General features: G+C 46.8%; 1 protein-coding gene across 3 annotated transcripts in view; it reads left to right on the top strand.

The window, feature by feature from the left end:
• Nrp1 (neuropilin 1) overlaps positions 1–23,252 on the top strand; it is a 136,641-nt gene that overhangs the window by 90,146 nt on the left and 23,243 nt on the right. For all 3 annotated transcript variants that reach the window (XM_057753405.1, XM_057753406.1, XM_057753404.1), the window contains exons 7-10: positions 2,041–2,196; positions 3,719–3,863; positions 11,943–12,274; positions 19,395–19,539. In XM_057753405.1, coding sequence (XP_057609388.1) covers positions 2,041–2,196; positions 3,719–3,863; positions 11,943–12,274; positions 19,395–19,539 — 778 coding nt within the window. The remainder of the gene's footprint in view (positions 1–2,040; positions 2,197–3,718; positions 3,864–11,942; positions 12,275–19,394; positions 19,540–23,252) is intronic.

Genomic DNA, 23,252 nt, shown 5'->3' with positions numbered 1-23,252 from the left:
ACAATGAAAAGAGTTCAAGGAAAGCAGACTTGATTATACTGAAAATATCTATGAGGAATATGAAAAGGCAGGAAGTCAGAAGCAAGAAAGGTCTTCCTGAGCAGGGAGCGTGACTCAGTCGAGAAAGGGCTTCTCATGCAAACTGGAGAACCTGGACTCAACCCCCAGATTCCGTGTGAAAAACTTGTGTGTGCTAGCACTGACTTATGATTCCAGTGTTGCAGAGGCAGACACGGGAGGATGTCCCAGAGCTCACTGACTGGCCATCCTGCCCGAATCAGTGAGTCTCGCTCCCAAGAAGAGACCCCATTTCCAAAACAAGGATTCATAGCTCCTAAGGCTCGACTTCTGACCTCCACATGCATGCACATACATGTGTACCTGAATTTACATGAACATACACGCGCGCACACACACACACACACACACGAGGGAGAGGCGTTCAGGGATTCCAGTTCATGACCAAATGTCCTATTGCTTTGGGGACTATTGACAGCTAACCAATCAAGGTGGGAACACATGACAAAGCAAAATTTGTCACTACCCAGAAGTCCCCCACCACCCTCTAGGGCATGGGATCAGCAAGCAAGACACAAAGTGAGACTCTCTTGTTGGGAAGCTGGAGACTGACAAAGAAGAGCCCGCAAGCCCTGCTTTGTGTTTTTCCTTCCAATAATGCCCTGAGACTCATCTCCCTCCCAACCTAGCTGCTTATAGCGAGGCCATCCATGAGCAAGCAACAGGAAGAGAGCTTCGTGTGAAGCCAAGCCTTCCCTGCTCATCTCCTCGCTCAACCATTCCAGACGCTCTCTCTGCATCCGTTCCTAGAACCACAGCACCACTAGGGCACACACTTCAGTGCCCATCCTGGCTACATCTCAATGGCAGGGCATGGGATATTGCCGAGTTGGGACAAGGGATCAGCTGGGTCAGATGAAAGCCCTAGTTCAGGCCTCTCCAATAACCAATGTGCACATCTGTCTTCTCTGTCTTGATATCTGTAAAGCGTCATAAATGGTATACTTTGGGAAGTGTGTTGTTAAATGTCTTGAAAGATATATTGACATGAACCCAGGTTCCTTCTTTGCACCAGAAATCAGGTGATCTTGGCTGCAACAGTGAGAATTCTCCTTTCTCATATTCTAGTCCTCTTACTTCCTTTGTCTCCCCACCGCACGCGCGCGCGCGCGCGTGTGTGTGTGTGTGTGTGTGTGTGTGTGTGTGTGTGTGTGTATACCAATGGATTTTATTGAAGGAAGTTGCTTACAGGAGCGTGGGCAGTTTGCCAATAGTTACATCACCTCACTCACTGATAGATTCTCCAGTCGGGGGTGTGGAATATGGACAGACCCAATCCTATGCATGTCTTATGCAGGTAAGCCCAGTGACTATAAGTTTGTGAGCACAATAGGCATGTCACACATGGAAAACAGCATTGCGCGACGCTCCAGCCCTTCCTTCGGCTCTCACAGTCTTTCCACACCCCATTCTGTGACGTCACTGCAGAGACACTATTCAGAGCTGAGCGCTCCATTATTCTCAGCCCTTTTACCCGTTCTGTGTGCCTTAGGAACCTACTGCAGGAGGATGTTTCTCTGACGCAAGCTGACAGCCACGCTAGCCTATGGGCACAGGCATAAGTCTCTAAACGGCAGTCTGATATCCTTCACCTTCCTTTAGGGCACTGGTTCTCAACCTGTGGGTTGTGACCCCTTTGGCAAACCTTTATCTCCAAAAGCATTTACATGGATTATGATTCGTGTCAGCAGCAAAATCACAGTTGTGAAGTATCAATGAAAATAATTTCATGATTGGGGGTCACCACAGCGTGAGGATCTGTATTTAAGGGTTGCAGTGTCAGGAAGGTTGAGAATCACTGCTCTAGGGGATGGATGGGAAGACAAGGGCTGTTGACATCATATCAGACCCTGCTGATTCCAATGGATGAAAACCCCATGCAGAGCTTGCACGATAAGCTGCTTAGGTCACAGCCATGCATGTTGGGACAACTGACTGACCCCATGCATCATTTTCTTGCAGGTGGACTTGGGCCTCCTGCGATTCGTCACGGCTGTGGGCACACAGGGTGCCATCTCCAAGGAAACCAAGAAGAAATATTACGTCAAGACTTACAGAGTAGACATCAGCTCCAACGGGGAGGACTGGATTACCCTGAAAGAGGGAAATAAGGCCATTGTGAGTTCGGCTCCTGCCCCTCCCTCCCTCCTCTTCCACCGAAGCCTTTCCCATGCCTGATCGATTTTTATTTGTTTGTGCGGGGATTTTTCTGTCAGGCCTGGTTTATTTTTTGAATTGATTTAAAATGAAAAGCGCAATTAGAGGTTTAAAGCTGACCAAAGGGTCTCCTGTTCCCAGATCCAAAGGCCAAGAGGAAATCACACAGATGTTACTAAAAAAGACAGCAGACAGCACCAGTCAAATTAAAGGACAGACTTGAGAATCACCTTCGGCCCTCTGGGGACAATCAGTGCACAGCCTAACACCGCCCACCTTAGGAGTTCCTGGTGGTTGGCTGGCTTCGTTTATTTGAGTTTATTTTCCCTCGTGTTTCTTCATTCTAGTGCCCTTTTCATCTGTCCGTGGTGCTCTCAAGCTCATTCACAATGGATTGGCTGTGGCTTGTAAGGGCAGGAGAACCGTGGGTTTTTCCACGTGTTCCTTCAGATCACACAGAGAGCAGGCTACCCCTCACTGGCAGCTTTGCCCTGTGGGCTAGCCGAGTCCAGCCTCAGAGCATCGGCCCCACGCTCTGTCATTTAGGAGCTGAGATCTTTTCCTCGGTCAGCCTGCTTCTTTGAAGTCGTACTTGCTCTGATTTATTAATCAAATGGTTTTTGAGAATTTATATTTGATGTTATGCAAAATCAAAAGCCTGAGGGGCTGAGGAGATAGTCAGCAAATGCTTACCACACAAGCATGAGAGCCTGAGATCCATCCCCAGAACCCAGGTTTTAAATATATAAGCATGCATGCATACACATGCCAAAGACATGGCTCAGAGGGTGAATAAATGTGCTCACAGTAAGCCTGACAACCCAAACTCCATTCCTACAATGTACACAGTAGAAGTAGAAAACCAGCTTTCACAAGTTTCACAGATGTGCCATGGCATGTACCTACACATAATATATAAATAATTGTGTGGTTTTGTTTTTTAAGGCAGGGAGTGGTGTGGGATGTGCTTGCCACCCCAGGCCTGGGCAGTGGAAACAGGAGGATTCCTAAGACTCATTGATAGGCTAGTGAGAGATCCTTCCTCAAAAAAACAGAGATGTGTTATCAACAAAAAAGAAAAAAAAAAAGAATGTGCTAGCACTTTCTGAGAAATGTCGTCTGAGGTTGCTCCCTGTTCTACACACACACACACACACACACACACATGCATACACACACACACACACAATGCAAGGAGGCTATTTTGGTTCACATGTTCTCAGCTCACCTCTGGTGAGGCTAACCTCTTCTCACCTTTAAAGATGACTGCCATCTTTGTGATAGCGCTTTTAGCAAGAATAAGTGATGGGGGCGACGTTCTACATTGGGCAGGGTTCTGTTCGATTACAGTCGTTTGGGAAAACAACATGTCAGGTCGCTCGGGGCATACCCGCAAACAGGGCCCACAGGCATTTGTGGAAAGTTCCTGGGATTTGTTTCCATCACAGTTCAAGTTTGTCAACACCCTCTCTCCCCCATCTAGATCTTTCAAGGAAACACCAACCCCACAGACGTCGTCTTAGGAGTTTTCCCCAAACCATTGATAACTCGATTTGTCCGGATCAAACCTGCGTCCTGGGAAACTGGTATATCCATGAGATTTGAAGTCTATGGCTGCAAGCTAACTGGTGAGTGCCTGTGTGGAAGTTGTCCCTCTGAATGAATGCAAAGTTTTCCATTCAATGAGAATGTGTTCATATGTGCACCTATGAAGGCAATCTGTCTATATCCGTTTGGTAGTTAAGGTCTTTATTAGTTACTCTTCTCATTAGCATTACAAAATACCCAACAAGGAGAAGTTTAAGGAAAGAAGAGGTTGTTGGCTTGCAGTTCAAGTGGACACAGTCCATGGCAGGCAGGTTTGGTGGCTGGGGTGGGAGGCAGCTGATTATGTTACAACCAAGTTAAGAAGCAGAGAAGAAACAAGAAATGAGGTGAGAGATAAAACCTCAAGGTCAGCCAGGTGGTGGTGTCAATCCCAGCACTCGGGAGGCCGAGGCAGGCAGATCTCTGTGAGTTCAAAGCCAGCCTGTTCTACAGAGTGAGTTTCTGGATATACAGGGCTATTGCACAAAGCCTCTGGGAAAAAAAACAAAAAACAAAACAAACAAGCAACAACAAAAAAAAAACACACCTCAAGGTCTGCCAGTGGCTCACTTTGTCCAATGAAGTGCTGCCTCCAAAAAACTTCACAACTTTCCCCAAAAGTTCCAACAACTAGAGATGAAGTATTCAAAGACATGAGCCTGTAGGGGATATTTCATCTTCAAACCACAAGGGCCTGGACATTGGATGTGCTCGTGTCTGAATTCGGGTTATACCCTAACACATTTGCCATCTAGGGGTGATTTACTTGGATTTCCCAGGCCTGGTTTTTCTCCGTAGGGAGTAGCCACAGTTCTGAGTGCACACAGGCTACTCCTTATGGCAGGTAGGGAGATGGACGTGAGCATGTAGCCAAGTGTGCCAAGTGGCCCTGCTTTCCCCCAAGTGCACGCTCTGAGAAGGCAGCTATTGCGCCTTGCCCTGGGCTTGTTGAGTGGGCAGCTGGACTGTTACTACGGGGTCCTAGTAAGTAGCTGTGCCCTAGTAAGGGCTTGCTCTCTGCATCTGCAGTTCTGAGACGCGGAGATGGCTTCCCCAGCTGTGCTGAAGGAGTCTGACTTCTGACGAGGGCGGTTTTCGCTCTCTAAACACCCAGGCAGCTCCTCCATGGATGCTACTTCTGTTCATCGACTATGTGTGTGCTCTCCCCTAGTGGCGTGGGGGATCGGATCTGCCCTCACACCTGGTAGGCAAGCACTCTACCCCAGTAGGAGCTGCATCACTGATTCCTAACTGGGTATTTGAAAAGTAGCCATCAAGCTGTGAACGTCTCTGGGTGTTCAGTTTGTTCTTCAAACAGGACTTAAGAAGTCTGTTAAATTCAAACAAGAAGGATGAAAACGATGAGATGCACTTGCTCTTGCTAAATGTCTGAAAGAGGGTCAGGCCAGGTGACTGGAAGTCAAGGTGTGCCTGGCCATGAGTCGCTGGGCCCAAGGCTTCTGTAATGGTCCGTACTATTGTGTGATCCTGTGTTCCGATGTAATAGCAGCCATGCTCCAACTCTTTCCCGTGTTAGTAGATACGTTAAAGAGCTTTCATTTAAAAGCAACATCAGCACACATGTACTCTTCATATCTTAAAAATTGAAAAACATGGGAGCTGGAGAAATGGCCCAGTGATTAATAATCACCTACTGCTCTTCCAGAGAACCCAGGTTCTGTTCCCAGCACTCACATGACAGCTCACAACTGTCTGTAACCCCAGTTCCAGGGGATCCCATGCCTTCTTCTGGCCTCTGTGGACACCAGGCATTCACATGGTGTGATACATACATGAGACAAACACTCATAAAATAAAAATAAGCCTTTCTTCAAAGATTGAAACACAGAGTCGGTGACTGATTCGCTAAGGTAATAATTAAAAAGTAAAAAACTTCCAGTCTCTGATGAACCACTCTGTTCCGTCGGTGTTCGCAGTTAGAACATTTCATTTCTCGATTCTTTTTATGCTTTGTCTGCTGAGTTTGACTGTTTCTAAAGAAGGAAGGAAAACTGACTTTTGAAGGTGAGTCCTCCCCTAGGACTTTCCCGTCAGAGTGCAGGGCTGTGCAGAGAAGCTAGCTCATGGGATGATCCGTGGAAAAGTCCATTAGGGAATGTAAAACCCAGGCCTGACATCAGACCCAGATTTATTTGTTTCCACGGTGAACACAGACTTGTTTTCCACATGAGGATTCAAGACTTAGAAAGTTCAAGGCCGTGGAGGCGGGAATTGGGTGGAGGGCACTAGGGAGAGGGACGGACGCTGGACACTCAGAGTAACCTTGCTTTTATTTTTGGTTTTACTTAAAGAACAGAAAGTTCTAGGAGATTTTAGAGCATTATCAATTTAGGAGTCTACCCATAAATTCAGAGGAACAAGGCCACATGAGGTCTGGGTGGGAATTTCTGCTCCGTTTCTGCAACCTTATTTCATGTCACTGCACCAGAATTTTATATAGAAGCAAGTTTTATAAAGACTCCAAATTAGTTTGAACTCTGAACTATGACTGTCCAGTCTCTTAAGATTTATGTTATGTCCTTTTGGTTAAATAAAATATTTATTTGAACTCAAATTATTCTTTTTATTTTCATAAGGACATCCCAAGAGGTAGTTCCAGGAATGTGAACAAAAAAGAAAATAATTTATTGGTTTAAAAAAATAGTTCAATGACCTGTTTATTTAAACAATATAGAGTAGCTTTTCTAATATTTTTAAACGCAGTCTATTTTGCTATTTTAAAAATACAGTTGGGTTTTGTTTTTTGTTTTTTCTCTGATGAAATGACTGTCATTTCCCAGAAACTGACCTTGGCTGGTTTGTGGAGAGGGTAGCGTGTGACCATGATGGTCACACAGCCAGAAAGGCCATGCCTGGCTCAGAACTGTCCACTCAGTGAATGCCTGACTGCAGACAGGACTTTTTACATCTCAGATGTACATGTCCTGGTCTGTAAGATACCTTAATGATCTGTGATGAGGATTAAATGAAAGAATATTTATAATGCTTTTGGCTTAAAGTGCCCCCAGTCAATAAGGCAAGCATGATACCCACTAAACTGAATGCAGGATAAATAAGCCCCAGGTGATGCCTGCAATGAGCTAATCACTCACGTGCACTTCCTTCTTTTTAAGCCTGGTCCTCTGACGATGAAAGAGTAGGTCAGCCGTGTCCTGTTGGACCAGATGATGCAGAAGAGCAGAGCCTGCTCACCCTAACTCCCTGTAGGCCTAGAGCACCACAAGTGTTCCGCGGTGGTTTCTGGCCGAAGGCGTTCCACTTCCCATGCCTTCCAACAAACAAGCAATCTTGAATTTCTATTCCCTCTTTATGAGTAGACAAGTTTAAACCTAATCTGATTGTTTAAAGAAACTAGCAAAATTTTAAAATTTAGGACAGAGGGAGGGAGGAGGAGGACATGAGGAACAGGATGGTCGAGATGGAGGAAGGACAGAGAGAGAGAGCAAGGGAAGAGATATCTTGACTGAGGGAGCCATTGTGGGGCTAGTGTGAAACCTGGCACCAGGGAAATTCTCAGGAATCCTCAAGGATGATCCCAGCTAAGACCCTAAGCAATAGTGGAGAGGTTGCCTGGACTGGCCTTGCCCTATAATTGGATTGATAACTACCTTAATTGTCATCATAGAACCTTCATCCAGCAACTAATGAGAGCAGTTGCAGAGATTCACAGCTAAGCACTGGGCCAATCTTCCGGAGACCAGTCCAAGAGAGGGAGGAGCGATAATACGAGCAAAGGGGTCAAGACCATAATGGGGATACCCACAGAAACAGCTGACCTGAGCTATGGAGAGCTCACTGACTCTGAACTGATAGCAGTGGAACCTGCATAGGACCAAGCTAGGCCCTCTGAATGTGGGTGATGGTTGTGTGGCTTGGGCAGTCTGTGGGACCACTAAGACCAAGATTTATCCCTAGTGCTTGAACTGAATTTTTGGAGCCCATTCTCTTTGGAGGGATACCTTGCTCAGCCTAAATATAGGGAGAGCCTTGGTCCTGCCTCAAAGTGATATGACAGACTTTGTTGACTCCCCATGGGAAGCTTTACCCTTGCTGAAGACTGAATGGGGAGTGGGGAGGAGGTGGGAGAAGCAGGAGTAGAGCAGGAAGTAGAAACTGGGGTAGGTATGTAAAATGAGAAAAGATCGTTATTAAAAAATAATTTAAAAAATAATAATGAGTTTAGGACGTAAATACATCACTTCTTTGACTTCCAAAGCCTCCAGAGTCCCAAGTTTGAACCTGGGATTCACATTCAGGAATTCTTTAGAAATACAGCTATCCCAGAGCTCCAGAGAATATGGTGGTGTGTTCTCCAGAAAGAGACACACTAGGGTGGCATATTCTGTCTTACAGGTGATTGAGGAAGGAGTATTTTCCTTGCTTCTCTAAAGAGGGCCATATCATTTTGGCAAAGGAAGGGATTGGGCAGATAGCATTGGGGGACGTTGGCAGGGTTGTGAGACATCAGCCTCGGCTCTGCTCGGTGGTGTTCTGTTCCCCACAATCATATGCTCTTGTCAATCATGGATGAAGGTGACCTTTCCAAACACCACAAGCCCGTTAGAAAACTTCTCAGGCCATGAGGGGAAGCCTGGATGGTGCCCACGGAGAGCTACTGTCACACCTAACTGTTGCTTTCTTATTCTTTGAAAGCTTATTTATTGCCTGGATGTGCTCTGTTTCTCTTTTAAGGTCAAGCACAGCGATCTTACAGCAAATTAATATCGCTAATGGTTGCCGCATCAAACCGCTCCCCACAACATCATCCGCTTGTCTCTTTCATCCAAGATTGATTTTAAGGTTTTCAGAAAACTGCGGCCAAGCAAAATACCAAATCCCCAGTTAAACTTGATGAGGCTGAAAACTGATAATTGTCAGTGTCCATCTTTTCCATTGCAGTTTGGATACACTAAGAATTAGCCATTGTTGTCTGAAATGCCAGTCCAGTTGGATGTCCTAGTTCTTGTTCTGTTATTTGCTTCTTAAATCTAACAATATCAGCAAAAGTGCATCTGAGCCTTCCTGCCAAGGAAACCCTGCCGGACACCAGCATCCCGTTCAAACCTTGAGTTAATTGCTAATATAAATGTTTCCTCATCATTGTTGAAAGTGAGTTATGGGCTAGTCCGAGGAAATGACACAACCAGTAAAGTGTTTGCCTTGCAAACCTGTAGATCTGAGTTCAAACCCTAGAACCCGCACAAAAAGCCGTTATTCATTGTAATCCAGAGCTGGAATGGCGGGGAGAGGAAGTTCCCAGGGGCTTTCTCACCAGCCAGGCTAGCCTAACTATAGCTCCCCCCAGGTCAGTGAGAGGCCCTGTCTCAAAAAAAAAAATCATGGAAAGTACAGGATAATGTCCTATGTCCCTCAAACATGTGCCCACACATACACAGTGTGAGTCTTAAGGTTTCCAGTCAAGGTCAAATCAAGGTTCCCGGTGCTGTGTTTCAGAGGGGCTATTCACAGAGACATGATGGGGACTGACTGGACACTCTGAGTGCTGGCTGAGTGTGGGCTGGGTGTCACCAGGTTTGTGGAAAGAAACGGCCCAGAAGCTCTGTGTAAAAGAAAGGGCATTCCTCTGGCGGGAGCTTTACTCTGGTTACAGCACCAGAGTTTATTGTGTTTTTCTAAAATGGAGGCATCTGGCTGCCTTTGCCAGCTGAGCATCACCTTGTTAAAGACGCTGGCCGAAAGTCAGGCAGCTTTAAGCACTGCAGCAGAGAAATGCGGCTTCTGTCTTCGGTGCGAGTTTCATACTCCTTCGGTAAAACAGGCTTTGTAAATCTTTTTTAAAAAAAAAAAAACTCCCCATTGAGTTTGTTCTTGATTTCTTGATCCCGCCCAGAGTAGATAGCCAGGCTGAGTTACCGGAAGGCATCCTGAGAACGACAGCTGCTTCTGACTGTTGGATACATTGATTCATTCAGCAAATATTTGTTGAGGATGACAGTGTGCAAAAACAGGCTCAGCAAGTCTCAGAAAACAGAAGAATATGACTTGTTTCATAGCCTCAATAAAATTAAGATCCGGCTTGGCATGTGACTTGGTCGTTCGTATGTTTGCCCTGCATGGAGGAATCCCTGAGCTATGAACCCATCACTGCAGAGGCCACATATCAGTGCACACAGGAAACCCTAGTACCTAGGAGGCAGGGACCGAAGAGTCAGGAGTTCAAGGTCATTCTCAGCTACACAGTGAATTCAGGGCCAGCCTGGAACAAGAGATCTTGTCCAAAAAATGTTGAAAGGAGGGAGGGAGGCAGGGAGGGAGAGAGGGAAGAAAGGAAAGAGGGAAGGAAGAAGGGAAGGAGGGAGGGAGGGAGGAAGGGAGGGAGGGAGGGAGGGAGGGAGAGAGGAATGGGGGAAGGAAGGAGGCATAGAACTTGACCTAGGAAAAAGTAGTTATTCCAAGAGTGAATAAGATTGTCAATACAAGAAAAATACAGATCAAGTATCATAAAGCATTCCAGAAAAAAAAAGTGTCCAATTAAAGATTGACTAAGTTAAATAATATTTGAAAATGAGTCAATATCTTCCACAGATTGAATAGTGGGCAGAGCAGGATGATGGGAGGATCTAGCAGAGAGAATGAGCGGGAGGAAGCCCTGCCTCCATCTGAGGAGGAAGTGCTGCTTCTCGCTAGTCTCAGTGACTGTGCAAGTAGGGAGCTGGGATGTGTGATGTCCAAGGCCCTGCTTGCAAGCCCTGGTCTGTGAATGATGGCAGAGCATGGTCGGAACTGTACAGCTGACTGACCCACGCTCAAGGTCAACGGGAGTTCACTGGAATCACTTAGGATGGTTACACTTTTATAGCGCAATGTTTCACATCACGTAGAATGGAATTGTTTCAAAGGAAAAGAGATTGCCACTCCTGTGTGTCCCTAACTGAGCTGTATGATGTCAATCAGTCAATCAGTGATGGATACTCCCCTGTTGTTTAGAAGCTCAAACTGCTACAGAAGATGTAACGAGGTCTATATGTACTTCATTGCTCTTGGGGAATCTTAAAGTCTGTGTGTGATCACAGGACTCATAATTCTATCCACAACACAGCTCTGCCCCAGCTCAGAGCCACTTCCTGCCTGGGCTATCACATGCCCAGGAGGGGAGTCCTCCCAAGTAGGCTAAAGTTCCCCTGACTCCTGAGCTGCATCTTGACATTCGCATAGGCCATGCCTCTGAGATCAGGAGAGAGGAGACAGACTGTCTTGACCAAACACATCAATGGGAAGTCTATGGGGTGTGAGGAAGAACTGGCTAACTAGAATATATTGTCAGTAACTGGATTTATTAGTATGAAACCAAAGTGAGATTCATATGTATTGCATACACAGGGTGCCAAGCCCACCAGAGTTGCCCAGTGAGACTCTGTCTCAAGAAAAGGTGGGGAGGGCTGATAGCGTAGCTCAGTTAGTAGTGTGCTTGCCTACCGTGCACCACAGTCTGGCTTCAATCCACAAGAGCACATACACTGAACATACTGGCACATACCTGTAATCCCAGCACTTAAGTGGGGAAGTTCAAAGTCACCCTTAGCCTCCGCTACTCTTTTCAAGACGATGTCAATTAGACCCTATCTTAAAAAAAAAAAAAAAAAAAAAAAAATAGAGATCTTGAAGACAGTCGATGGTAAGGATAAAATGGTACCATCCTTGCCATGGGACACTCAGCTCCCTGGAACTCATGTCTTCTCCATGCTAGGCCAGGGTCTTCTTTTGTTGCATCCTGACCAGCTTCACGTTGCTTCAGTGATTTCTTATTTGGGGGGGTTATTTCTTTAAAAATCTCCAACCCACCATGGGCTATGACTGGCTTGAAAGTGGAGCAAATTCTAGGCACAAAAGAGAGTAGAACCTTAGCTCGACATTAAACTTAGGAGAAGTGAGAAGGTAACGGGGCAGAGGTGGATGTGCTGCTTTGGATGAGGAGCTCCCTTGTGGGGATGCAAGTCTAGGCAGAGGCTGCACACGGAGGGGAGTTTGCAGGAGAGAAGGCCCTGCTCACACAAGTCTGAGGATTTCATAGAAACGGATACAAGGTTGCGTGTTCTAAGCATGGTGTCTCACCTCATCTGTTTCCCCCCCACCTCTAGATTACCCTTGCTCTGGAATGCTGGGCATGGTGTCTGGACTGATCTCAGACTCCCAGATCACAGCGTCCAACCAAGGAGACAGAAACTGGATGCCAGAGAACATCCGCCTGGTGACCAGTCGCTCTGGCTGGGCACTGCCACCTTCCCCCCATCCGTACACCAACGAGTGGCTCCAAGTGGACTTGGGGGATGAGAAGATAGTGAGGGGCGTCATCATTCAGGGTGGCAAGCACCGAGAAAACAAGGTGTTCATGAAAAAGTTCAAGATCGCCTATAGTAGCAATGGCTCCGACTGGCAAACAATCATGGATGACAGCAAGCGCAAGGCTAAGGTGAGGCCCAGGGATGGGGAGCAGCCACTGTCTGGGGACACTGCCTGCCCACAGCTCACCAGGAAGTCATTTCTCCAGCCCACGATAGAAGTGCGGAGTCATTCCTTGTGTCCCGGGGTTTTTGGTGTGTGTGTCTGTCTGTGTCTGTGTGTGTATGTGTCTGTGTGTCCGTGTATGTGCCTGTGCATGGTTACAAACACACATGTTCATGCATGCCTGAAGCACCATACACATGAATGTGGAGATCAGAGGTCAACCTTGAATGTGGCTACTCAGGAGCTAACCACTTTGTGTTTTTTGGGTCTAAGCTACTTGGCCATAAACCCCAGCAATCCTCATATCTCCACCTCCCAAGCCCAGGACTACAAGAGTGTACCACTATACTCAACTTCTTACATGGCTTCTGAGGATCAAACTCGGGTCCTTATGCGTGCATGACAACTGAGCTATCCTCCAGGCCCCTGCTTGTGTCCTAGCAGAAGTCAAGGAGTTCCCAGGGAAGCAGAGATTTGGCTAGGTTGGCTTGTCTGTAAGCTTCTAGGGTCTACCTGTCCCCACCTCTCCACCATGGGGGTTACAAATTCAAGATGCCTAATCTGGCTTTTACTTGGGTGCTGGGGTAGTCTAGCGTCAGGTCCTTGCCATTGCACAGAAAGTACTTTCCCAGATGACATTCTCCTCAAAGCATTTGTTGGTTGGTTGGTTTGTTCATGGTGCTGAAGAAAGTGTCACAAAAAGTGTACTCTTCACTGAACTACAGTCCCCCACACGGATTAAAGTTTTCATTGTTGAGCTGGGTGTGTGTGTAATCCCAGTACTCAGGAGGCAGAAGCAGCAGGATCTCTGTGAACTAAAACCAGCCTGGCAACATCGTGGGTTCCAGGTCAGTGTGGACTATAGAAAGAGACCTTGTCTCAAAACACCAAAAATAAAACATATCCAATTGTGATAAACATGCATAGAATTTACCATCTGAATCTTCATAAGCCCACGTTGTGACAGTGTCATGTAAATCCGTGTCCATGTCCAGCTCTTCTCCAGAACTTTAGTCTTGCAAGGCTGAGACCCTGGGGTCACTCAGGAATCGCTCTCCACTTCCCCTGATCAGTCCCTGGTGCATCAGGATCCTGCTCCTGCCCCTGGGTCTGGATACTCAGGAGCCTCCTCTAACAGCCTTAGTAGAGCATCTGTCACTTCATGGCCAGTTTGTTTCACTTAGTGTAACATTAAAGTAGCGTGGGTCCTAATTTCCTTTCTTTTGAGAATAGAATCGTGTTCTGCCGTGTGAATAACCACGTTAATTTAGACGTTCACTACTGATGGCTCCTTGGCCTGCCTCCGCCTTTCAGCTATCGTGGATAATGCTTAGATATAGTCTCGTGCATTTGGAACCTCTTAAAACTCAGTCACCTCTTGCTAATCTAATGAAACAAGGAGGCAATCTCAATATTAAAATATCCCAGCATTCACGGATTGGATTCGAAGTTTGTAAACCTAAAAAATATGCTTTAGTCACTGGGTTTCACTCAGGGTTCTGGCTACGTTTATTTACACTTTCTGAGCAGACCACACCAAGTTGGAAAGGGTCCCAGGCGTGTACTTGGGTGGTCCCCTAAGTGGATTTGGGATGAAAATGAGGACCTGCCCCCAGGTTTTCACATACCCTGGTGACACTTCTCACACCAACACATTTGGCCTTTGGCCTGGATTTTTCCAATTCTACCCACTCAAAGCTGTTCCCCCACGGGTGAAGACTGCAGCCCATTGGCTGGGGCCTTCCTCTCCCTCTCCAAGCCGTGTGGCAAGGTCTTGCAGAAAGGAAGCTATCCTGGCCACACTGCTAGCTTCCCCCCTTCAGATATGTGACTTTGAGACTAACACCCTGTCCCCCAAAGGCTGCAAGTCAGTGACAGAGCTGCCGGCCACTGACTAAACCAATGTTCTTGCTAAGTAAAGTGTAAGAGTGTCTCTCATCCCTCCCTGAATTGACTCGTGGTTTTTAAAGCATTTCAGCATTATGTGTGGCTTCATTTTTCTTTTCTGAGGCAGGGTCTCATGGAGGCTCCAACTGTGGCTGGCCCCCAGTTCACCAGATAGCTATCTGATAATGGCCTTGACCTTCTAACTCTCTTGCTGGGATCAAGGGCATGCACTATTACGCTGGGTGTATGCAGTACTGAAGAGTGAAACCCTGGTTCCAGTGCATGTTGGGCGAGCGCTCAACCAACGAGTTGACCAACAGCCACAGCTCATAACCTTCCTTCTTTCTCGTGTCCCTTTTGCTTCTCTCGTTTATATTTGTGTGTGTATGTGTGTGTGTGCATGTTTATATGTGTGACTGTTCTTGAGTGTGCCATGCACTTCTGTGCACCAGCATGTGGAAGCTGGAAGGCACTTTAGCCATCATTCCTCAGACACTCTCCACCTTGTGTTTTGGGGCTGGGTCTCTCTCAAGCCTGGGACTCACCGATTAGGCTAGGCTTACTCTCCAAGGAGCCCCAGGAATCCTCTCATCCTTGTCTCCCCAGCACTAGGATTGCAGGTGTGTGACACCACCCCCAGTTGTCCCCAGTCCCCTTGTCCTTTTCATGTCCCTGCTTTCTGGATTTGGGAAAAGGAAAAGGGGAAAACACACCAGAAACTGGAAACCCCTCTACAGTGACTTCAAAGAGTGGCATGGAGTGTGACTTCATCCCAGAACCCAAGTAGGCAGCCAGTCAGCCCCGTTCCCGCTGCTGCCGAGGCAGGGTGTGTTGTTGTGACACGTTCTTCACACTAGGTGCTGAGAGAGCAAACAAGTCGCCATATGTGTGTGATAGGAGGCATCATATGCTTCCTGTCATCTAGCCCTCAAGGCAATGGAGCCTGAAGCTGTCAGCTGCCACAGCAAACCCAGCATAGAGTTGCATAGGAAGCTAATGCCTGGGTTTCGGCTTTAATAGTCTCCTACCGGAGACTAATAGAACACGTTGGGTTTTAGTCCTGAAATACTCATCACCGTCATCTTCCTATGACCCCTGAGATCATGGAGGCTTCTAAAATGCTTAAACTGAGCCTAGTCTATGATTCTTAGCATGCCCTTCCTCAGAAATAACATCACTAAAGCAGAGATGGAAATTGGTAAAAAAAAAAAAAAAATCACCCATTTCAGACAGCCTACGTTTTCAAATTATATAAAGGTATTTGAAACATATTCTACTTCATGGTCCAAATGCTGACCACCTGCTCAGGATGTCAGCCGTCATTCATGTAGAAGTGAAATGAGGGTATTTGTAGGATAAAACAATGATTTGGTGGATTAATCTCCCCCGTGCCCTTCCCTCACTCCCACCCCAAAATCCATGCAATTGGCAAGGTCCGTCTTCCACCAGAGCTGTTCTATCAGAGCCTGGCCCTTGCAGCCTAGCAGGTTAGTCTTGGCCATCACACACGACAGTGAAAGGCAGAGAAAGGAGAGTTATCCCGTGTGGCTTCATTGGGAAGATGAACAAAAAGTTATCAGTGGCCCCGTGTTTATCCTCCAGGACCTGGGCATGAGGTTTAGGTTTACATAGAAGGCTAGAGGTATGCATAGCTAAGCAGTGCTGGTCAGGTGCTGGGCTCGCCCATCCTACCCATTCTTGTCTCAGCTCCCATCTCTGCTGCAAGGGGTCTGGCAAGTTCTCAGCACTGTGCAAAATCTCCTGGGGAGACAAGCTCTCACTGTGACTAGCACCAGCCTTTTCCTTTGCTCGGAATTTACTAGGGAAATTCTAATTCTTGGGGGTCCATCATTTCTCCATAGTCTAAAAGTCAAAGCAAGGGCACGACTTTTTTAACTTCCTTCTTGCCAGGATGGTTACATGTCAGAGTCTAGATTAACTAGACTTCTCAGGACTAGCAGGAGCCAAAGGCCTCATGGTTTGTGGGCCCCAGTGCTAGCTACTAAGCAAGCCTCTGGTATCTGAGTTCACCCCAGTTCACGTGGCTTCCACTGGTGTTTTGCCAGCTCACTCCCGACAACTTTTGTGAAGTATTTGCATTCTTTGTTCAAGCTGAAATGAAGAAAGGGCTCCATGATTGCAACGACATGGCTGCTTCCTCTGATCCTCTCCCCAGCCTCATCATATAGACAGGACTTGGGTGTGTAGTAATGGTGTTTTCATTACAATTAGCGTCTCTCTGACAACAGCTTAATTGGGCCTAACAATGCTGTGTGTCAAATTCTCAATTACTCACAGTGCTTGGAGATCTATCAAGAGTCAGGACCTTGATAGCAAATGTATTCCTTAAAAAAGGAGATTAATTAATTAAGCTCTGGTGTGAACGTGTTAGATTTCTACTGGATTCTCTGAGTCATAAAGGCCAATTAATTTACTCCAAGAACCCAGAACCCTCAGATGTCTGTCTGTCCCTTCCTACATGTTTCCTGAAGTCATGCCATGTTCTCCATGGGATACGCACGTCTTCTGCCGTGTTAGGATCCTGAGCCCATTCAGTGTGCTCCCAGTCTGCCTGGAGCAGCTGGTCTGGCCACTCCGTCTGGTTGCCAGTTTGCCTCACGTTAAAGGCACATCAGTGAATACAGATGTGTTTCCGAGGTACAGACATCTCCTGCAGCTTGGTGTTCTTTCCTCCTAGTGACGAGGCTAGAAGCTGAGTGTGGAAGACGTCTTAGCTACACAGGAGGCCAAGGCAGGAGAACCATGTCCGTTCAGGAGCTGTAGTCAGTCCTGGGTACCACAGAAAGACCCTCTTTTCTCAAAAGCAAAAACAAAATGAGAAAGCTGTGCTACTTGATTTCCGGAGCGTTGTAGTGCTGTGACCTAGAATGCCAGTAAGACTGTCAAGGTTTGCATCCTGCCTCTGCCATGGGCAAATTTCTTAACTGCTCTGTGGCTCGGTTTCCTCATAGGTAACAGATGTGTGAGGCTATAGAGATGACTCAGGAGGCAAAGTGTTTATCTTGCAAACGTGAGGACCTGAATTTGATCAACCCGCATGGAAAACTCTGTTGTGGTGGTGTATGCCTATAGTTCTAGTAACTGGGGAGGCAGAGGCAAAGGGATCCCTAGGGTCTCTGGGCAGACAGAGGTGCTATTAGGATGCTAATCTGTGTACCCCCTCACAGATGTTGTTCAAAAACAAAGCAAGAAGTAGAATATGCCTGAAGGAGTAATACCTGAAGTCGTCCTCTGGTCTCTGTAAACACACACAGATACAAAGAGGGAGGCGTGGGTACCAATACATACTAGTTCAAACAACCACCAGAATGTCCCCAGTAACTGGAATTGCTATTGACCGTTGAGGTAAGATGACCTTGGATCTGTAAGTGAATTCAGCTGGTAGTACTCCTTAAGCAAAGGATTTTCACTCTTCAGTTTAAGCCAGTGTCTTGAAATATGGCGTTTGGGCTCCATTAAACTAGCTCTGAGCTGAGACTATAGATTAGGGGCAGAGCCCTCCCCCAGCATGCAGGAGGCCTTGTTTCCAACCCAACCATCACAGAAGAAAATTCATTCTCCCTTCTTCAAGGATTTAGTTCATTATCTTCGAGAGGACCGAGTTTGAGCAAAAACAGGAGCCTCTCATTTAAGAGCCAGTAGCTGGAGTGTTTACTGAAATGCGGTATCTATTATAAACTCCAAGAGGCGGCTAGTTCTCTTCGTACGTTATCTTCCTGCACCTCAAATAAGTGATACGGGGCCACATCTGCAAGGCAGATGGATGTATTGTCTCAAAACCTCCCATTAAATCCCCGGCTTCTATAGCAGCAGCATGTGCTTTAAGGTCCCGAGAAGAAAACGAGAAATGACGCTGATCAGTTCTTAGGCTACATTTGTTTTTCCTGTTCTCGCTTATGAAAGAAATACCGGCCATTTCTAAAGGAATGGGTCCAGTCCTCATTTCTCTGTGAGGACACTTTTAAGAGTCCTGATGCAGGGGGCTTGGGAGATGGTTGAGTTTGTAAAGGACTCACTGTGCAAGCAAGTCCCAAGTTACATCCCCCAGTCTATGTCCTCGGTCCTCACAGCAGCTGGGGAATGGAGTCAAGTGGATGCCCTGGCTCGCTGGAGAGCCAGCCTAGCCAGTTGGTGAGATCCAGATTCAGTGAGAGACTCTCTCAGATATTAATGTGGGAAACGACTAAGGAAGACATCCAACATTGACTTCTGACCTCCACATGCTTGGACACATACATGTAACAATACATGTATATCACACATACATGTGTAACAAAGAGAGAGAGGGAGGGAGGTAAGGGGGGAGGGAGGGAGAGAGAGAGAGAGAGAGAGAGAGAGAGAGAGAGAGAGAGAGAGGTAAGTCAAGTTAAGAAGTTCAGAAAATACCACTCCCAAATGTGCCCCCTTAGAATTTAGAACATACAGGTCCCAGAAAATGTAGAAACGTTCTCTCTGAACTTCCCCCACCAGCTAACAGAGACTCTGAGTACTGTCCCAGGCATGGCATCAAACAGGAAAGGATGGAGGTCATGTCACAGGCTGGGGTCAGATCCCACCTAGACATAATGGCACAAGTGTTAACTTCTCGGGACTCATAAATCATTCTCTGTCCCCTAAAGTGTCCCCCCCCCCCCCCCGCTTTTCTAGACAGAGAGATAGGCAGTTCTGGAGCTCCCTGGTGCTCAGGAGATGATTTCTTTGCGAGGCTCTAAGAATATTCTTAGTGCATAGTCTTTCCTTCTGCTAACCTTCCTCCTTCATTTAGTGCACACTCAGTGTGTGTGTGTGTGTGTGTACTCACATGGTTCATGTGTAGGTATATGTGTGTTTGTGTGTACAAGGATGTTCATGAATGTGGATGCCAAAGGACAACCTCAGGTGTCCTTCCTCAGACACTTTCCACCCTGTGTTTTGAGACAAGCCTCTCACTGACCTAGCCAGTTAGCTAGCCAATTAGACAAGGCTGGCTGATCGGCGAGTTCTAGGAATCTCCTGTCTCTTCCTTCCCATTGGTGGGGTCATATATGCATACTGCCATGCCCAGCTTTCTTTTACATGGATTCTGGGGATTGAACCCAGCGTCTTACCCTTGAACAGCAAGGATCTGACCCCCTGCATCACCTACCCGGTCCTTATTACGTTTTCTTTGAATAACCAGTCTTTTTTTTGCTTCCCAGTCGTTCGAAGGCAACAACAACTACGACACTCCCGAGCTCCGGGCGTTTTCGCCTCTCTCCACACGGTTCGTCAGGATCTACCCTGAGAGAGCCACACACAGTGGGCTCGGGCTGAGGATGGAGCTTCTGGGCTGTGAAGTGGAAGGTAATTACCGTTCCCAGAGCCCCTTCTTCCTTCTCAGTTTCTATTGACATTCTCAAGCATTTATGTCTCTGCCACCTCTCCCCTGAGTGAACGGTATCCCCATACCTGGCAGGCAGCAAGATCTGGATCTGAACTGCCTGTGCCACAGAACATTCAGTCCTTGCCTTAGTAGCCCGCACTGCTTTCTTTCTTTGGAGTCTAGGAGATTATCTCTCTTGAATAAGTGTGTGTGTGTGTGTGTGTGTGTGTGTGTGTGTGTGTGTGTGTGATGGCTCAATTGGTTGGTAAAATGCTTGTCACACAAAGCATGAAGGCCTGAGTTCAATCCCCAGAATCCACATTAAGAGAAGGAGCTGGGTATGCAGGGCACATCTGTATTCCCAGCACTGGAGAGGCTGACAGGCAGATCCCTTCCAGGCCAGTGAGAGACCCCGTCTCAAGAGTCAAGGTGGAGAACATCTGAGGAACAGAAGCCAAGGCTGACCTCTGCCTTCCACTTTTATGTGCACACAGGGGCATCCACACACAAACATACTAAGGTGAAACATACATAAGAAAAAAATCATTTCGCTTATTTATTTTTGAGATTTAGGCCCCATGGTAGCCTAAATTGGCCTCAAGTTTGTGATCCTCCTGTCTCAGCATCCCAAATAGCTGAGATTATGATACATGCCGCCATGTTAAAATAAATAACACAGTGTCTTTGACTGCACCCACAGTTTACTTGCCTCCACCGTCTCTCCCAGCTTCTGAAATATTTCTGCTGCAGTTGAGTAAAGCCCTCTACCCACCATGCTGCCTCTCCCTCTGCCCACTTCTCAAAACCCCTGGCCAAAGCCTTTGGTTTTCGAAGGTGTGGGTAGAGGGGTCACCAAGATGGTGCAGAAGGAAAATCACTTTTGGTATACAAGACTGACACCTAAATTCAATCCCTGGAAACCTCTCTAGAGGCGAGAATTGACACATGGAAGTCAACCTCTGATCTCCACATGCACACAGTTGCTCACACAGACACCTGCACATACATGCGTCTTACACCCACGCGCACACACACGAATAACAAAGTAAAATTACTAAAATAAAAATAAGTATGTCTAGAAGTCTTTCCCACCCAAATTTCTGTCTGTGCTATTGACTAGTGTCCTGTTCCATTTGACAGAGGGATGTCAAGACTTACTGGGAAGAAAGCTTGACCTGTGAGGAAGTATATGATACTTTGATCATATACATATGATATATGATGTATATATAAAGTATCATATAAAGTATATGTTACTATGGTCTGCTGAAGGACATTCCCTCATTTCTCAGATTATCATATGAAGGTCACGTGAAGGACAAATTCAGACCCAAGATCTTACTAGGGACGGAGGTGCTGAGTGATTTGAGCTGGTTCTTGTACCATTTGTTGCTTGATGTGATGGAATTCCCATCTGCCTTAGATCTGGGTATAAATGAGTAACCTTACACCAGCTTCTCGACCTCCATAGAGTCCTTCTCTGGGTTGCCTAGGGTGGCTGCCGTTGGTACCCAGATGTTAATCAACTGAGCACATGCTCAAAGTTGTTGTGAAGACGGCTTTTTAATATCACTCTCCTCAGGTTTCAAAATTATGTGTGTGCTGAGCTACCCAAACATAATTACATTCCTGAGCACATGAAATGCCATAGAATTTTCTGTGTGCACTATAGGCTATCAATCACCACACTGCAGAGCAATTCACAACTACTTTTCAATGTAGATTCAAAATCAGGCCATGTCTCCCACCCTTCCCCTGGTCATGGCTTCCACATCTGCAGTCTTAGTCTTCCGAAACTATCGACGCACACCAATAGAAACTACACGTCATGGACCAAGCAAACAACAAAGGAGCAGCTAGCAGTCCTGACCAAGGGTAAAAAGGGTTCATTCAGGGTGCTGAGTAAGGTGGTACCTGGAGGCAGGATCTCACCCTGATCATGCAAGGGACTGTGATTCAGAGGGTGGGATGAATGCAGGGTTGCAAACATTGAGCCTGTGGCAGTTTGCCAGCTTCCTCTGCGGAGGGAGTAAGATAGGGGTCCTACAAGCATTGCCCTGAACCAGGGTAAAGAGCGATCATCTGGGAAAAGTAGCGCCACCGCTTCTTAATGCCCACAGCAAGAGGGAGCCTTTCTATGCCTGGGGTCCATCCTCAGGCTAAACCAAATGACCACCAGGGCCAAGGTTCCCGGTGGCATCTGAGGGGCTGTTGGGGAGATGCTAAGGTCTGGCCAACCTTGAAGGACTCTGTCCTATTTTGCAATCAAGCTTCTTTTGAACAACAGTTAGAGATCCCCCAGAAGACTTCAAATAGGGAAACTGAGGCATCAAAATGAGTCACTTCGTACTTTTTGTAATGGAAGCGAGGCCCCACCATGGACCACTTCCAATATGAAGCCTCTCCTTGTAAGCATCACTAACAATGAGCAAAGTCAGCAGAATGAGCAGAGTATAGAAGCCTTAACAGTAGTGGGTCATCAAGGACTGTGCTCTCTGAGGGACAATAACCATACGATAGCCAGGAGTTCTGCCTACCCAGGGATGGCAGTGAATAGAGCCACGGGCGTGTGCACGTCAGGTGGGAGTGAGCATGAATGTGTGTTCAGGTGAGTGTGTGTGTGTGTGTGTGTGTAGCACTGGCTACTAGGAAAAAAATGTAATAAGGGCTGGGTAGATGGCACCTTTCAAGAATAAAACCCTGGGGTTCAATTTCCAGAATCCATGCAAAAGAAAACTGGGCATAGTGGTAAATATTTGTGATCCTACCACTGGGAAGGCAGAGCGGGCAGATCCCAGTAACTCATTAACCAACTAGTTTCCCAAAGTCCAGGAGACACCCAGTACATGTCATCTGTGCATGGTGATCTCCTGGCTAGTCAGGTTCAGGGCTCTGGGCCAGTGGGAAGCCAGCTCTGTCTCTCCGTATCTCTTAATTTCCCCACTCCTTAGGCACAGTAATAGTGTCGAGTTCCTCCCAATAAAGCAACTGTAACGGGCGCATCCCTCCTGGCCAGGGCTGGAGAGGAGCCCCTACGCTTCCACCTCCTCCCAGCATCTCGTATGGTTCTCTCACATTAAGGGACTTGACCCTTATCTCTTGTTCTGTAATGCAAAATACAATCCCCCAAACTGTAAAATACTGAACAGATTACAAAAATGAGTAACAGGCTGAAAAAAAAAATGGACTGAACCAAATGTAAAGGACTTCAAAAACAGTCTTTGATTAATGTTGGCTACTCTTCAACTACAAACTCAAAGATCAGGGGGCCCAGACAGCATGGAATGCAGTGTCACTGGAGACCAGACCAGGTAGCTGACCTCAGGCCGCAGGAGACAGCCCAGCTCACATACCTGCCTGAGACAGAGTGCCCCAGATGGAGCGCTGCGGAGAGAGAAACAGAGCAGCCTGAGAACAGAGAGCACCGCAATCCAAGTGCGAGCTGACGCTCCTTTTTGTGCAGAGGGGAAAAAAAATGATATAAACGTCAAGCCAGTCAATCCCAAGACCATGATAGAATCCGTGGACATGGCTTCTTAGTACCTTAGGAGAAAAAGAAAAGTGGTCTAATCTCTATCATGGGGGTTCTTAACTCCAGGGTTATGAACAAATATCTGGGAGACTCGAGAGGTTTTCAGGAAAAAAAATGATTATATAGATAACTATGTGTTGGCTGCCCCTGCAGCCACATCTA

This window comes from Chionomys nivalis, chromosome 21 (assembly GCF_950005125.1).
Source record: "Chionomys nivalis chromosome 21, mChiNiv1.1, whole genome shotgun sequence".
NCBI classification, from domain to species: Eukaryota; Metazoa; Chordata; class Mammalia; order Rodentia; family Cricetidae; genus Chionomys; species Chionomys nivalis.
This window is presented reverse-complemented; position numbering and strand designations above follow the sequence as displayed.